General features: G+C 47.6%; 1 protein-coding gene across 6 annotated transcripts in view; it reads left to right on the top strand.

Moving 5' to 3' along the window:
- FRMD4A (FERM domain containing 4A) overlaps positions 1-17,973 on the top strand; it is a 382,867-nt gene that overhangs the window by 269,386 nt on the left and 95,508 nt on the right. For all 6 annotated transcript variants that reach the window (XM_054813272.1, XM_054813275.1, XM_054813273.1 and 3 more), the window contains 2 exons: positions 7,138-7,232; positions 16,332-16,424. In XM_054813272.1, coding sequence (XP_054669247.1) covers positions 7,138-7,232; positions 16,332-16,424 — 188 coding nt within the window. The remainder of the gene's footprint in view (positions 1-7,137; positions 7,233-16,331; positions 16,425-17,973) is intronic.

Genomic DNA, 17,973 nt, shown 5'->3' with positions numbered 1-17,973 from the left:
TAATTTGGCGAGGGCACCTGGACTTTGCTTCATTAGCAAATGATGATAGTTGGTGGAGGGGAAGAATTGTAGGCAAATCACCGTTTTGCACTTTTATTTCCTCCTGATTGCACTGCCCAAGGCTTGAGACAGGCAAAAGCCACTGCTGGCTAATGAAGAACCGTTGTACCCTGCCTGGCACTACCACGCTGGGCACAGCCAAGGCAGGAATTACTCTGTATTCATGCAAACCACTCCTTTTTCCACCCAACCTCTCCTGCTGATGGACTGGCCATATCGCACACTGCCCCCAGCCTACCTTTCAACTCAAGCCACCAAAGAGATGTTTTTCAAATTTCCAACCTTTGAACGTTTTGCAAAATTGGACCAAGCCAGCAGGATTCGGAAGGCTGGTTTGAACTGGACACACTTCACAGTCCATCCTGCAGAAACCAAACCTGCTCGGGAACTCACTGGACAGCATCTGCCCTGTCTGCGCTCATAAATAAAACAGGTCGTGGCTCTCTGGCTGGGCTGGAAGCCACTTGGCACAGCCCAGCTTGTGTTCCTGGGGGTAAACTCCCTCTCTCCCCCAAGCAAGGTGACCATCCTGGGGACTGTGTCTGGTCTGGGCTATGCCCTGGTGGCTTTGGTTTGGAGGGTGCCAATGGACCAGCCTGCACCAGTACGTGCTCACAGTTATATAGCTACGATTTAAGACAGCCCTGGAGCCCGTGCCTGACCACAGCTGGGTTATCAGCACAAAATTAGTGCAGGCTGAGCACCAGTGCTGCAAAGTCTTTAGCATTGGAGCACTTGGCATAGTAGTGTCTCATCTCTGTATTCTCGTGATATATCTTGCTGCAAGTCCCTCCAGCAAGGAGGCAGTGGGTGGTAGTGGTCTTTTTAATCTAATGAAACGAGGCATTACTAAATGTGATCTAGTTACCTGGTTCCCACAGTTCAGTGTGTCTCTGTGCTGGATGGATTTGGGCGGCACGCGTCCGTCCATATGTTGAAACTATGCATTTCCCAGAAACCTTCTGCCACGGAGAATTAGGGAAAAGCTATGAAATAGGGGAGGGGGAATAGATAGGCTTGTTTGACAGTTAATAAAACAATAAAATATACTTTGTGTGTTTCTGCGTTTCTAGGGACGTACCAGCAGCTGCTAATACCATGTCATCTGTTTTTTATTCATGGCACTGCTGGACTGTGGATAGATAATCTCTCTCTATAACTCACTCATTTCTAAGTGTAATGGGAAGCTGTCACTGAGAAACACGCTTCTCTGCCAAAAGTGGGCAGCCTGTCTTTCCACTGGGGAAACACATGACTCTGGAGTTCCTTGGGCTGCTCAAATCCCAGTAACATTGTCTTTTAATTATATTGAATATTTAATACTAGAATGCTTGTGTTTCTGCCGTATTTTCCATGATGACTGACAGAATGATCTGCTAAAGCTACAGAGAAATCCTTGCACTTCTCTGATTTTGCTGGTTGAGATAGGCAGATGTTTACTCCTCAGGCCCTGAGCCAGCTGAGGCGCCCGTGGCTTGGTGAGATGAGCTCCCAGTCACACCCATGGTGGTACTTGGGCTACCTGGTTTGCAGCCCCCAAGGTCAGCCTCCTCGGGTGGCAGCACTGCCCTCTCAGGGCAGGATTTGGCCCGAGTCAGGTTAGATATTTACAGTGTTGATCCTCAGCTGAGTCGATCACCAAGCCCTCTTGGAGAGAAAAAGGTATTTGTAGGACTTTAACCTGTTTTAGGATGAGATGAGTTGCCCCTAGAAGCTTCCCCCAGGCTACAAGGAGATTCTTCTCCCCAGAAAACCCTCTTCATCCTCCTCCCATCCTGTGGCCAACACACGCTCATAACGCAGCAGTATCATCACTAAGCCCGTGTGACAGTGACCATGCCTAGTGTTAGGAGGCACCAAAATGGGTTTTGCATGTCACCTTGTGTAACAAAGCCTTGCTCTGCATCCCCTGCATCTCAGCTCCTCCTTTTCCTCTCTCCGGTGCTTGAAGGTCTCCTGTGAGCAGATCCCAGACTGCTCCCGCAGTGGGTCCAGGAGCCCATGTTGGTGGGGTCACGCTAATGAGAACTCATCCAATAAATACATGAAAGAGCTGTAACACTCGGGGCTTTTTGACATTGAATCAGTATGACCCATCCCTCATGCAGCCTCCATCTCCACTTCCCAAGGCACTCTCAGAGCTGCCCTTCCCCTCCCCACTTGCCTTTAGTGCTTGCTGTGCTCTGCCATTATTCAGGGAATTTGCCTTCACGTCTAATTGGGAAGAGACACCTGTACAGAGTGGACCTCTATATAGTGTCCCTGTACAGAGATAAGCGCCGTGCATGGAAGAGGGACTCATCCCCTGTGGTTAATTTGTCAGTGCCGAATGCTCCTTAAAATAGAGCCAAGGAGATAGAGCCTGGGCATTGCACGCGCTGAAGTCGTCTTGGTGTGGTTCTCTCTAGCACAGACTGTGCCTGCAGCCCAGGGTACGGGGGGCTCTTCTTTAAGCTCGGGGAAATGCAAGTCAGCAGCGCTGGGAGTGTCAGCCAGCTGATATCCCATGCTTGCACCTTTGGTGCCTTCGCAGAGGTTTTCTTGGTGTAGGTTCAAGTCACAGAGCTGCTATTGAGGCTCGGTTCTTTCCCTGCCACCTCCCAAAACCACTAATAAAGCTCTCCCTTTCCTCTAAGTCACTGTTTGAACAAACGTAAGTTGTTTCAGAGAATGAGTTCACTGCTTCAAGGCTGCAGGAGCTGGGGTTGCAGAAGAGCCCCAGCCATGTGTTTGCTGCACTCCTCGCTGCTGAGGCAGAAGTGATTTGTGGTTGCAGAGCATTACGCAGTATTTCAGATAAACCTTTCAGGCATGGCCCAGGGCACAGTGAAGGGTGTCTGGGTCATTCTGCTAATAAGGAGGCAGCCCCTAATGAGTTTATGCTCTCCTTCCTCTCCAAGAAAGGAGAAGCATCAAGTCAGGTTTGACTTCGCAGAAGAGTTACCCACCCTACAGATGACCAGGAAGCCCGTGGCTGATGCATTGATACCGTCATGCCGATCCATTGACACAGTATTGAGGTACTAAGTTTTGTCGAAAGTGCCCTGATGTTTGCAAGTCCAGAGAGCCCAGGCTGCAAGGTGTTACCTGTCCCAGGCTGGAACAGGAATTGGGGAGTACACGTAGGAGTCCAGCACTGTGAAAGCATGGGGCTTACTCCTCTGCAGAAAAGCTTCAGGGACAGTGTCTTTGGCTACAAAATGTCTGGTGTGTGTGCCAGAGACTCCACTACACGGGAGCATGGGTCCCTCAGCCCTTCCTCCTGGCAGGGGGAGAGCCCTCACCACGAGCAGGCTCTTCTCCCCCTGCACCACAGCTCTGGTGTGCTGGGACCACAACCAGGGCCCTGCTGATTTCTCTAGTAAAAATAACATTTCTCTAGTAAAAATATTGGATGCAGAAGGTCCTGGGCCCACTTTCTGTTGATTTCCCTGCTCTCAGAGACCAGTACTCATCTTCTTCAGTGTGTCTGTGACGGAAGTTTTATTAATGCAAAATGAATATCCCTCTGGAAAACGAAGTCCAGAAATTAATAATGAATTAAAACAACTTGCCACAGGCATCGCTAATGAGCTCTTTGTCTGCATGGTTCACATGAAAGAAGGTCATTGCTCAGCCGTTCCCATCGCGAACAGCAAGCAGATTAACCGTTAACTTTGAGCGCGTGGGTCTCTCCTGAGACAGTGGGACGGGCTGCAGCTCGGCTGGTGCTCGGCAGGGTTTTCCTGCCCTTATCCCTGCTCTGCAGGTTTGTCTTGTGGCATCTTTGCTACCACCTTCCTCCTCTCCCCTCCGAAGACTCAGGTTGCCCATCTGTGTTGGGAGAACACCGGACTCATCCCACTGGAAAGGACAATAACCTTGCAGAGCTTAGGAGGAGAGCGGAAAGTAATCTTGGAGGGGACTAGCAGGGCTTAACTTCACCGCCGTAAGCCTCTTCGGGGACACTGGCCCAGTAACTAACTTGGCACTGCTCCAGTGCTGGGTCTGCATCTATTGTTCTTTTCCCTTATCTTGTAAGGCAAAGGGTTATCCTCCCTTATCTGCTACCGAAGGCTTTGGAGGAGGCTCCAGGCAAGGGCAGCGGAGATCATGCCCCTGCTGAGCCCCAGGGACAAGAGGGGGGCTGTGCTGGGAGAGGAGCAGCCACCACCAGGCAGTAGAGAAGGGAAGGCTGTCACACCATCCTGACCACCTCTCCGCGGCTTTTTCAGCATCCAGGTCTCACTCAGCAGAGATAAGGAGGCAACACGTTGCATTTACCCATTTTGCCTGGGGAAGGTGGCAGAAGGCAGGTCCTTTCAGGTGCTGCTCCCCCCTCGATGCCCCAGGGCTGGATGCAGCAGTGCATGGGGCAAGGGACGCTGGACATCACTTCCCCATGATGTGGCTGGACATCAGAAGGGGGTTTTACCTCGTCTGGTGACCCTTGTGACAGTGCTGGCTGGCTGAAGCCAAGGGACCCATCACTTCCCCATGTCCACAGGCAGCCATTTATTGCTGTGTTGTGCTTTCTTGCAAAACATGAAAGCTCAGCCTTCAAGTGCTTATCTCAGGCTATGTTTGAGGCATGCTTTTTTGCCACCCTTCCCCACCCTTGCCCTCTGAGGCAGGACACCCAGCAAGGCTGGCTGATGTCTTGCTTCCTTGCTTGGCAGCACAATTGCCCATTTATCAAATAACTGAGTCACCCCAGAGCACTGGGAGCCTGGCAGCGCCGGCCACGCAACGCTGCACCGTAATGCACACTGACATGGGGATGCCCAGATTCACCTCCACCAACTGCTCCCACCAGCGGTCCTGGCCACAGAGGGGTCAGTCCTGCCCTCCCCTACACCCATCACTGGCCATGCATCCCCACTCCTCCTCTCGTGGTCGCCCTGGGCTGAGGAAAAATCCCTTTCTGGTGCAGAGAGAGTTTGGCCCGATTGGGAGAGAAAGGAGCAGGGAGGCTCGGGCAGGAGTGGGGGAAAAGCCAGACTTAGGCTCTTAAACTGCACGTTGACGTCAGCACAAAACTCCCTTCCTCTCTCTCCTTCAAAAGTTTGTGTTTGTCTGTTGTTAAACTGAAAACTCATCCAGTGCCCCCATAAGTACATGGGCAGAGCTTAGGTATCTCTGAATTCACATGACAGTCTTACCATCTTCTTCATCACCGTATCTGGGTACCTCATACACCAGGCTGTAGCTCATCCGTAAAAAGCTCTGGCAAAGGGAGACAGGGATGCTGGGAATGTCCATCTCACCCAGCACAATGCCAGGAGAGAAGCATCTGAGGGGTCCCCAAAGAGACTGGTGTAGCTGGTGTGCTCTTTGCTTGTGTTCCTGAAGGGACTCAAGGGGTCAAAGGACAAGATCACAGCCCCACATCTGGTCTGCTCAGCTCCGAGTGCTGTTCAGGACCTGGTTCAGGAGTCTGGGAAAGGCAATGCAGCAGGTAGCGTAGACACAGCAGAGACTCCAATAGCTGTGCCTGAGAAGTCTGACTTGGGAATTAAAATGAAGCTCGTTGCATCCCACCTATTCGTTACCTGCCAGGCTGTTCTTCCTACACAGCAATTTATCTCGCATTCGGAGACTGCTTTAAGCTAGTACTGCGTTTAGGCACGGCTATCGCTTCTTTCCTTGCTGGCATGACCTGGAAACCACCCTGGCATATGGGAGCAGTATGGATGTTGCTGGTAACTGCATTAGGATGTAGCAGGCATCCCAAGGATCCTCCCGGGTGGAGGACAGTGTAACACTCACATGAATGCCAGAGAAGTATTTCAGGCTTGGCTCAGCTGTGTCAGGTACTAGGACAGTGCTGGGTTTAGGGACATTTTTAGAGAGAGGTTGAGAGTCTTATGAATCTACTTGGAAATTAAGTACAAATCAAGTCTTTTTTAAATACAAGCTGTGTTTGTATTTACAGGACAGGACAGTCGATTAGGACAGCAGGGTTCTCAGGTCCCCACCACCCATTTTCTGCACAGCATCATCATTTCATCTCCATTTAACAACACGTTCACGACAGGGGTAACTCTGACTCAGCTGCTTGGCAGACTCGTTGGGGCAATCAAGCCTCCAGACAGCTTTATTCTCACTGAGGCTTGCAGCACAGAGATTTGTAGACCAAATCCTTATGAGCAGTCACCAGGGAACACTGTTGGGATCTCTGACCCGGGTGCTGCTGTAACCACTGCAGCTCTGGGATCTGGGGCTGTTCCTGTGGGATCACAGGCTGCATCTACCTGGATCCTTTGTACCCCTGTTTCCTACCAGTGACAGTCAGGACAAGAGCACTGCTACGGCCAAGGCTTCGGTAGCCCAGTAGGAAACACAGGAGCTTAGCAGGGCTGGTGGAAATTCATACAGGGAGAAGGAAGCATTAGACTTAAACGTCAAGTAAGGTTTTGCAGAAAAGGCAGAATTGCCCCATGATAGTAATGGGGCAGTAACAAATAGTCCTCTGTTTGGGGTGAACAGCTTCTCTGAGCTTGGCTTTTACGCTCTTACAAAGGGTATTTTGAAAGCGTGTGTCACTTTCCTCTCTTTCCTTCCAAGTGCCTAAATATGAGGACACATCCTTACCCCTAAAGGACAAGCAATACTGAATGGGAAACTATTTTGTTCTGTCATTTACTTCTCATTTGGTCCTGTCACATCCTATCTTTTGGCACTATGTATTTTCTTAGTGTTATGAACATATATCTCCGCTGTGTGTGTGAGAGTGGGTGTCTGAAATGTGTTTGCAAAGGTCCTTGATAAAAAGCTTTAACAACTGAAATGATCAGAGAGGCATGAGTGAGCTGGTCGTGGTAGATCTGAACACTGGCAGGCAGCAGGTCATCTGTCTGCAGAGACATTAAGCACTGACGAGGTCAGAATTGCCAGGTTTTTAGTATTTACCTCAGAGGGAAACTACTGTTCATGCCAAGAAGTTAATGTTGCTTGTAGATTTAGCTTGAACACCACAGGGAACACAAAAGCAACAGCAGTGGAGTACCTTCAAGGATAGCGTTTCCCTCCAGAAGCACAGTGCAGATATATCCAAGTCATCCTCATTAATCACTTTCTTTCGTTCTTGTTTTCCAGCCAAAGCTTTTGGCCAAGGAGTTGCTTGACTTGGTGGCATCTCATTTCAACCTGAAGGAGAAGGAGTACTTTGGAATTGCATTCACAGATGAAACGTAAGTGCGAGAAATCAAAGACCTAAGAGACAACTCTTAGATCACAGGAAATCTCGGTGTTTTTCTCCTAAGCAAAATGACCAACGTAGAAGACCTGTGTACCCCAAGGTCCTATACCAAGGTCTGGACCTCACATGGGAGTCTGTCCTGCACCGCCTCTTCTTCAGAGGGCTGGTGGCCTCTCACAACAAGATGAGCGTTGCCGGAGGTGTACAGAGGCAGTAACAATCCCTTCCTAATCCCGTGTTTAAAGAGTTGGTGTCATTTGGCATTGGTAAAAGGTTAGCTTAAACTCTCATGGGCTTAAGATCCACCCGCTACTTTGAAATTATTACCAGATTGGCTGGAACTGTTCAATTAAAGTGTTAATCAGTTTCTTCGCTCAAGCAGGCTTAAAAGTAATGCTAAATTATTTCAAGGAAAGAAAAAAAAAAAACCCTCACAAAATTACTCTATTATTTCTGATGTTTTAGATCCCAGATTAGAGTTTCTTAAGAAAGAGAAAGTGTCAGAAAGGAAGAGATTTCCAAATTTAATGTGAATGAAAAGCATTTTTAAATATAAAATTTCCATTGTGGAAAGGATTTGACCTTACCAGGAGTCACGCAACAGCCTTATGGCTGAGCTAAACCAAAGGATGGGACCCTGACATTGCAGTTACCTCAGGCAATGTTGGTTGTTCGCCTTGAAGCCCAGCTCCCAGAGTCCTAGTCTTACCACAAAATTTGAAGTTTTGTCTCAAGACAGGCCATTTCTACCCCCTGTTTAAAATGCAAATATAAAGTTAGCACTGGGGAAACATTAAAGATCTGCCAAGTGCTATGATTAGTCCTACACTGTGACCTCTCCGTGCTACTGCACAGTCCCTGCTACTTTTTTCTGGCTGCCTGTTTTCTCTCTGTAGTTTGACTGTCCTGGGCATATGGACTGTGTCTTGTGTGCATGCCCACCGTACTCCACCTTGGTATGCAATAGGGGTTTTTTGTATATTAATCAGGAAGAAGCTTCCTGCACCTACATTGTCTGAAAAAAGCCCAAGATTTTCAAGCCAGTGCTGTGTTCCCAGAACAGCTGAGTCAGCGGTACTGCTGTCATGAGCCAGCTCCGCTCTCCTGCTGAAGTGGCAGCAAAATGTAAAGTATCTGCTGGAATAATGATTTGGGATCAGGTAATCAGAGGCTGCTGGATAATTGCACAAACATATGCACATTCAACTCAGCAGCAGTCACCCTCTAGAGCCAGTTCCTTTGGCAAGCATGTGCTTTGGGCAGCCTGAGGCCATCTCAGGACACAGTTCCCAGGGTGGAGGGATGCTCAACATCAGGCACGTACAGAAGCAGGACCCAAATCAGAGGAGAGCCCAGAATCCGTTCCATCTCACTGACGTGAGCAGCTCAGCCCTGTAGGAGATCTCCAACCCAACCCAAATTAATGAGAGGTCCTCAAAGAAGGAGCAGTAGGAGGCACTGACAACTTATAAAGCAGGAGGAGGAAGTTACTCTTCACCAGGGTGTTATTTCTTATTGGAGAGAGCAAGTTACTCAGCGGGTGCTGCCTGAGGGGTGCAGGAAAGCCATGCAAGGAAGCCAAAGCAGACTGAGATGAAAATCTTCCCTTAACAGTCCTAACAGCACAGGTTAAAAACAAGAAACACATGTCAGACTGCAAACAGATAGCAGCTGAGCAAGTCCCAGCTCTCGGCTCAGCTGAGTGGGCACAGGGCTCCCCTGGGAGAGCAAGGGAAGCTAATGAGGAGGTGTCAGCAATTAGATAGAGCCCAGCCTCTCCTGGGGCTTCCAGGTTTAACACGGAGCGGCGTGAGCAAAGATCTGGGTTAGCGATGGGAGGAAGCGCAAGAGGCTGACAGAGGCTGTCGAGGCTGTGCTCAAAGACGCGCAGCAGATGCAGAGGGATGCACACTGTCTAGACGGGATTTCAAAGGGTGAGGTGATGGCATCCACTCACTTGGTCACCTTCTTGACCTGTGGTCAAGATGGAGCAGGGTGTATTTTAGCAGGAGCTCAGCCAACCCAGATGAAAGATTTTGGGAAACTTTCATTAAATCTAGTAAACATGACCCAGCAACATGCCAGTGAGTCCCAGCTGATTGGAAGCTTGGTCTGCAGCCCTTCTGCTGTCCCATAGTGAGTGACCCTTGCGCTGAGGCTTCTTCAATACCGTGAAAACAACCTTGACCAAAAAAATATATGTATAATATTTCATCCTCAGTTGTAAAAAGCTCTGAATAGAGTTGGCACGAACAGTAATTGTTTTATTTGACTGAACACAGCCAAGAAAATATACCTGGGGAGTTGGATTGGATCTCGGAAATAGATGTTTCCTGTCATCTTCAGAAAATAAACTGGGCTCTCTGTACCACAGATCTTAACCTGCAATGTGAAATGGAATTTAAAAAAAAAAATAAATCTTTTTGTCAAAAAGTAGGAAAAACAGTCTCTTAATGTGTGTTTGCAGAGCACCTAACACAACCCTGTAGCTGATACGGACCAGGCACACAAAAAGAAATGCTTTAATTCTGTGACGCAAGGCCTCAGGGATTTCCTTCTCTTCACTCTTCACTGAGTTTCCATGTGCCTTACTTGAAGGGAACTCATAACCAGCTAAAACAGAACAAGCCTGGTTCATAAATGTAGTCTGGGGTTGGCTAAATTGCAAGTTTAGAAAGAAGAAAAGCCACTAAAGTATTAAATCAATTCTTCTATTTAAGAGTAAAAGCTCTATGAGAGTAATTTATTTAGAAATGATTTAGACTGGGGATTTCCATTCATTAGTTGTGCTCTATCATGACAACCTGAGAAGAAAATCAATAGGAACAACCTTTGCGTTGGCGACTTAATAGTTTCTTGTGATAATACAGGGTCATTACTGCATTCAGCGTGAGTAAAATTAGATTGTCAGACTATTACGGAGGAGAGAATAACGCCTCCTATTTTAATGATCATAGGAACGCTTTATGGTGTGAGCCATTAACTGCGGGAGAGCACAGGTCAAAAGGGTGTCCCTGTACAGCACGTGGGGCCAAGCTTCACGTGAGGCCAGAAGAGCTATATGCTGGTTGATTAACAGTGAAAAAGAATGGAGAAAGGGCTTTTTTATTTAGTTCAGCTGAGGATGAATCTCCACTAACCACCCTTTCTCTTGGCATCAGCTTTTCCAGCATTCACTGAGATCAAGAGGTCAGGATTACCCTTCTGTTGGCTGCAGACGCCCTGTCTGGGCCACAGGCAGGTTTTCCACGTCCTTTACTTGTCCTTAGGCGTGAGTCACCTGCTCCATGGAGAACTACCAACTTTTGCATCCCACAGCTCCCCCCTCTCCATGGGTCCAACCAAAAGCTGACCGAAACCCTTTTGCTGATGCCTGTCCTCCCTCGCCAGAGCAGAACTTGCAGAGCAGCTTCTTCAGCTAGGTAATGTATAGGATAAAGTCTGCAAGGGATTCAGGCCCCCGTTATTTGTGTTACACTTGTGCTAGAGACTGTACTAACATGATAAGGTAACAGCAGAGAGTGCCATTGCTCAGCCCAGGATCCTATGGCCAGGGGCATGGCAAGGGAAGAGCAGAAGAGGGAGAGTAGGCTACCACTCTTCCCTGGAATATTCTCTCACCTCCAGAAATCGGAGGGAAACCTCTTTCCACCCTGCAGAGCCAAAACAAGGCACCAGATGTCCCATGTCCCGATTGAACAGCCAGCCCAATGGAGGGTGCAGCTCTCAGAGTAATGTCCTGCTCCGGTGTTAGACCAGCTCCTTTGTCACCAAGTCCACTGTTTCGCAAAATCTGTACAGCTGAATTCATATAGCTCCTTGGGCTTTGCAGCCCCTTCGAAAACATTTCTGCTGAAGGATTAAGACCTTAAACAAGAAAATCTGTGAGCTTAAAGGGTTTTTTAGTTTCTGTAGTGATTGATGGAAATGTAAAATAGCTTATACGGTTTTTATTATGTGACCTAGTCCATTCAATTCAACATGAGTTTGACACTGAAGGGGCATGAGTTGGTTTATTGGCCCAAATACCTTTATAACACAAATCAATGTGGATTCACTTTTCAGAAAACTGGACGCTAACCAGTAAAACTGTATAAACAGAACCACCTGGAGGCAAAGTACTCATTGATGTACCACTCTTTACTGAAAGCCCTGATAAAAGAAAACAGAACTACTGCACACAATCGACAATATGAACCCTGGGCACCCAAATCCATACTCAGTCCGTAACTAAATGGATCCGGTTTCTTTTTATAAAAGCGATTATGTATTTGTTATTGACACACCAGTTTAACTGCCAACATGAGTACAACCAACAGAGAAAAATGATCTGGCTTCCAATATTCAACCTCCCTATAGGTCACCCAAAACTGTTTGCACAATTATTTGTGAATACACTGATATAAATATCCAAAGGAACAAATAAATGGTGATAATGAAACAAAAGACAGTTTGTGTCTCTAAATTGAACCGTGAAGGAAATCCAGCTAGACATAGGCATGTGTGAATGGGATCCCAGTGCAAGCTGCCTAAATTGGTCCGTGAAAACTGTCAGGATTACTACATGCCAAGGGTTATATGCCCATACTTTTCCCTGTCTTACATGGGATTGTGCTCCATGAATAGTTCTGCTGAAAACAGCAAGACAGCTTCCAGAGCAAAGCGTTTTGTGGTGTAACGGCATTGGAGTTTGGCTCCCCGACAGACCACATTCACGGGCAGATGCCAGCGACTGTTCAATGCTGCTGTTCTCTACATGCCACACATGCATGCTTGCAAACAAGGAGTGAGGTGACAATCTGCAGCGCAGAAGCCCTCAGCGATGAAAGATTGTAAGTGGTAATTGAGTACAGTGAGCAGTTAGCTCCTGGCAGTGATTTAAGCGACCTTCGTCCGCCGAAGGAGCTTTGGATTTAAGCTCCATGCAGATGAGAGTAATGAGACTCTTCAACCCAAAAACTCGGTGGCAATTAAATGTGTTATTCAGTATGCGCAACCGTCTACGTGTGCAACAGAAATGTGTAACCTGGTATGCATACATTTATGCACATATTCTTTTCGTACTGATTATATCAACCAGTTTCTCAAGTTAAAATGCAGTGAGAATGAAAAGAGCAAGTCTTTTCAAAGTAAGAAATACCTTGAAGTGAATTTTTGTTCTGTGCACCATGGCTTCCCAGCCCTTCATTGTACATGCTAGGCAAACCCAGACATCGCTGTTGAATAAACATAGAGGTAGACAGTAAGTCCATTGTCAACAAACTGGTCTCGGTGGGAACCGGTGTGTAATGCCATCAGCTGCTGGTGGCTGCTGGTTTGGTGATACAAATGCAGCTGGACAGGTTCAGGATGGGATGTCAGGCTTAGTGTGGCTTTTCCTCACGCCGACAGTGTTTCGTACCGCGGCCTACATGGATAAATGCTCAGTTTGTACTTTGGCTAGGAATGGGCGAGCATGTCTAGTTTCAATCCTCATGTGTACTGGGGCCTTCACAATTCATTTCAGCCTTCCCAAGTCCTGTTAAAAGCAACATAAGAGCACTTTGGGACAAAAAAAAAAAATAGGAAAAAGGACAGCTTTCAAGAAGGGGGATGCAGTGGAAAATGCGGACACCTCTAATTTTTGGGTGCCCAGGCTGAGAATCTTCCAATGGGCCTTACTTTCTGACAGCCTGGAGCACCTGTCATCTAAAAACCAAGCCTCGTGAAAGTACACATCATGCTGAACAACAGGTCACGACGCAGGGATCTCGCACTAGTGCTGGGCGACTGCGTCCCAGCAGCAGAAATGACGGAGGGATACACCACCATCTATCCAGCTATGCAGCCTGCGGAGAACAAGGCCAGTTAGCCCAAAACATCCGACCCCATAAACACAGCCATCCTCACCCCGATCCTGGGCAGTATCACTGCACAGCGCTGTCCCAGGCTGGGCAGACTTGCTTTCAGCCCATGTAGTGCAATAGAAACATATGAAATGAGTAGTCAGGCTTGAAAAGCTGCATTGTGACACTCCTTTCCATAGCCATGCTGCTAATAAGTCTGTGCTCCTAATACACAGTTCAGGCTGCCCTTTACTAACAGAAAAAAAAATAGAGAAAAAACTTATTTAAAAACTTTATGTAGAGAAGAAACTGACTAAAAGTGTGGTGGATGCCAGGTACCCCCAAAGCCGCTCTGTCACTGCCCTCCTCAGCTGGGCAGGGGACAGGAAATAAAACAAAAAGCTCGTGGGTCGAGATAAGGACAGGGAGAGATCACTCAGCACTTACCATCACGGGCAAAACAGACTTGACTTGGGGTAATTAGTTCAATTTATTACCAATCAAATCAGAGTTGAGCAATGAGAAATAAACCCAAATCTTAACACACCTCCCCCGATCCCTCCCTTCCTCCCGGGCCCAACTTCACTCCCCATTTCTCTCCTTCCGGGGAATGGGGGTTGTGGTCGGTTCATCACACCTTGTCTCTGCCGCTCCTTCCTCCTCAGGGGGAGGACTCCTCACACTCTGCCCCTGCTCCAGCCTGGGGTCCCTCCCATGGGAGACAGTCCTCCACCAACTGCTCCAACCTGAGTCCTTCCCACGGGCTGCAGTCCTTCACCAACTGCTCCAGCATGGGTGTCTCCCACAGGGTGCAGACCTTCAGGAGCAGACTGCTGCAGCGTGGGTCCCCCACGGGGTCACAAGTCCTGCCAGCAAACCTGCTCTGGCGTGGGCTCCTCTCTCCATGGGGCCACAGGTCCTGCCAGGAGCCTGCTCCAGTGTGGGCTTCCCACGGGGTCACAGACTCCTTTGGGCATCCACCTGCTCTGATGTGGGGTCCTCCATGGGCTGCAGGTGGAATCTCTGCTCCACCATCATCCTCCATGGGCTGCAGGGGGACAGCCTGCCTCACCATGGTCTTCTCCAGGGGCTGCAGGGGAATCTCTGCTCCTGCTCCGGTGCCTGGAGCACCTCCTGCCCCTCCTTCTGCACTGGCCTGGGTGTCTGCAGAGTTGTTCCTCTCACATCTTCCCACTCCTCTCTTGGGCTGCAATTGCACCTAGGGGTTTTTTTCCCCTTCTCAACTCTGTTATCCCAGAGGTGCTACCACCGTCACTGATGGGCTCGGCCTTGGCCATCAGCGGGTCCGTCTTGGAGTCGGCTGGCATTGGCTCTGTTGGACATGGGGGAAGCTTCTGGCAGCTTCTCTCAGAGGCCACCCCTGTAGTCCCCCCATGACTACTGAAATCTTGCCACACAAACTCAATACAAAAAGTTAAAATAACTTGGGAAGAAACTCACAGGTGTCTAGAGCAGAGGATAAAAAATGGTTTTGATCCTTGTTGTACACCAAAAGATGTGCAGGATGAGTTTGAAAAGTCCCCAACTTCACATGTATCACCTGTATCTAGTTGAGACTTGGTATTCTCGTGAAATACATGCAAAGGCCATTTACACTGAGTTACATATGGCAAAATCTGAGGTGAGATAGTTTCTTTATAAATGTCTGATCCTGAACCCACTGGAGTGATGACTGGATTTCCCAAGTAATTTTGAACCCCTTGGAGAGTGCAAAGCAGCATGCTGCACTGAGGTGAGCATGCACGATGTCCCAGATGGTCTCCAGGGCAGCCCAGAGCTGCCTGGGCTTGAAGGTCCCTTAGCTGCCCATCTTCTTCTGCATCTGTGTAAGCCAGGGCAACTGTACAGAAATTCAAATTGAACCCAGGCGATTCAAAGCGTCCTGAAACTGCTACATTCTCCTTATTTATTATTTATTTTGGGGGAGCTACAAATCCAGTTAAATTGCTAAGTAGATGTTGTTGCTCTACTTTCCAAAGGGACTTCTCAGTTGCCCAAAGCACAAGGGCTGCTAAGGAGTAACGGGCAGGCCCTTGTGAAAGCTGAGTGTTTGCTGACAGGGTACATTGCTAAGGCTCGTGGTGACACTAGAAGTTAATTTAATGCTGTTTTTAAACCAAGACTTTTTTTTTTTTTTTTTCATTTTTGGCGGAATGAAGAGTTATTCTTGAGGATTAGCAGTAGCTGGCAAATAGGCACTGGAATAGTGCTCAGGACATCTGAGTTCCATTTCCTGCTTTATTTGCTGCAAGATTCCCCCCAAAATCACTTCAATTCTCTCTCCCAGCTTGTCTAGACAGCAAAGTGCTGAAGGCAAGGGTGAAGGCTGCCTCTCCCTCTGGGTAAAATCGCATCTGACTGAAATCAGTAGCAAAACGCTCCCAGGATGCAGCCCTAGCATCACTGAAGGCGATGGCAAAATTCTCACTGACTTCAGTGGGACCTGAATTTTACTCTATGTATTTCCACAGTGCCTAATTTAACAGGACCTTTATCTCAGCTGGAGAGCGAGAAGCTCCTGTAATACAAATAATGGTATTTATAAAATACCTCTCACACGCACACAGCGCTCTACAATGTGGGGAACGTGACAAAGAACAGAGCTCCTGCCCAGGAAAGCTTCCAGCAGCAAGGCACGAATGGATAAATTATAGGAGAAAATAATAGCGACAGGTACTATCTAGGCAAAAGAAAAGCAGCATGTGGTAATTGGAGCTGGAACGCTTCATGGAGCAGCTGTTTTTCAGGAGCTCACTGAAGGAGGAAAAACAAAGGCTGGGCAAACCTAGAGAGGCTATTGCAGGCATGTGGGTGGTAAATAAACTGTCTGAGGCTGTAGAGTCAGGTTTAGCCTTGAGTGAAATATTGCAGGCATTGTGGAAACTCTTAACAATAAGGATTTCTAATGAAAATCTTGACAGACTTTTAATGATACAACTGCTCCAGGGGGTTGTAATAAAAAGGTGAAGCTCATAACATTTTGGGCTGTCCTGCCTGCTTGGCGCTGCCAGCTTTCACCCTGACAGATTGAACTTTAGCTGTTCGATTCCCAGACTGAAATGTTGCCAGGATGATATCGCCTCCGCTCCTCAAACATTTACTGAGCGTTTTTCAAATATCATGCAATAGCTTAGGGCAAATAGCATGCACTTCAGTTCATCCTTTGTAACACCTCAGACCTCATTGTAATGAGTAGCGAGAAACCTCTTTGGTGCCAGGCTCAAAACTGTCTCTTCTCTTGCCAGGGGACACTTGAACTGGCTTCAGCTGGACCGCCGGGTGCTGGAACATGACTTCCCCAAAAAGTCAGGACCGGTTGTTTTGTACTTTTGTGTCAGGTAAGTGTGTGATGGCGAGTCCTTCTCACAGGATACAGCCAGGGATGACCTGTTCCCCAGAGGCCAGGAAATGAGACTGTTGGTTTCTCACGCTGTAGAAACACCTGTGGACAAACAAACACTTTTACAGAGGTTTCTTTTGAGCTCTTTGGCTTTGAAAACTCTTCTCACACAAGTGTAAATAAGTAGTAGCCACGCTAACACTTGTAGCTGCCCAGAAAGAAACCTTGTATGAGGGCAAGATCAAACGTTATGTCTTTACATTTTTATTTGTGGGTTTTGAACTCCTGGAAAGTCCAAGCTGGGTAGGGCTGCAGAACAAAGACCTCTTTCTGCCAGGATAACCAACCTGAGCCAGATACCTGGAGGGAAAACACTCGCTTCCTTGCCAGTGAGCCACCTGTTTCCTCTGGATTGTGCCCAGGGTGTGCGTTATGTCAGGGACCAAATTAATCCTGGTATAGCTCTGTCATATTTGCCTTCTGGACTCAACCATGTAATGGTATAACGAATTATCCACAAATAGCAACTGGTGGCATTTTATGGCAACCATTTGGCTTCTGCATGGGCATAGAACATATTCATAGACTGGACTGGACCAGACTAGGAAGATTTTAATGAAGAATGTGGCAGGTTTGGGAAAATTTCTCTTCATCTGGGAATTTTGCAAGGAACTGTTAGTGTTCAGAAGCTGCTCGAAGCTCCTGATGCTCTTGTGTACACAGTGTCTTTCCCTCCAAGGGAGATATTTTCTGAAAAGACAAATTTGCTCTTGCAGCTTTAAAACACCCAGAGAGAGGCTGGGGGTTGGGATGGCATATGTACAAAATTAAGTTGAGGGTTTTGACTTACTTTTAATGGATAGCTCATGTCTAGAACTAGCCAGTGCAGTGTTACTGTCTTTTTCTGTTACCCTTTCCACTCCAGTGTTATATTACATCTGACATCACCCTCATTCATTCCATAGTACCCACAAAAAATGAAGACCTACTTTTGAGTTTCTTCCCCTGAGTGAAACCTTTTTTTCCCACTTAGTGATTGCCATTCATTTAACTTCAATTACAAGGGAGCCTTCTGAAGAGAAGAGACTCTTTGTTCTGTTATGTACCCATATTTTGTGGTGGATATATCTTAGGACAAATCAAGGCTGTGCAAAGCTCCATGCCTCCAGAACTGGCCTGCTGTCTCCGAAGAGAAGAGTTTAGTATACATGTTGGGCGCTTCAAACCATAAGGGTAGACCCAGAGCTACACATTTCCAGTGTATATGATCCAGATCCACCTGTGCTTAGAATTACGTGAAACAGTTGGTGCTCTTCTGCAAAAATGTTAGACTTTTAAGCAAATTTAAAAACAAAATAAAACAAAACTCATTAAGAACATACCAGCTCTTTAATCGAGCATCTTGTCTAGGGGTCAAATTAAGGAGTTCGTGCTAGTACAGGGATACCACGGAGAGCAGGGAAAGCTCTGACTGAGCAAGAGCTAAGTGCAGATTTGAGGAGTGGAACTGCTAAATGTGCGAAAGCCGGTGTTACTGAGCCACTCTC

This window comes from Grus americana, chromosome 1 (genome assembly GCF_028858705.1).
Source record: "Grus americana isolate bGruAme1 chromosome 1, bGruAme1.mat, whole genome shotgun sequence".
In the NCBI taxonomy this organism is placed as follows: domain Eukaryota; kingdom Metazoa; phylum Chordata; class Aves; order Gruiformes; family Gruidae; genus Grus; species Grus americana.
The sequence above is the reverse complement of the archived record's forward strand: the minus strand, read 5'-3'. Positions and strand labels throughout refer to the sequence as shown.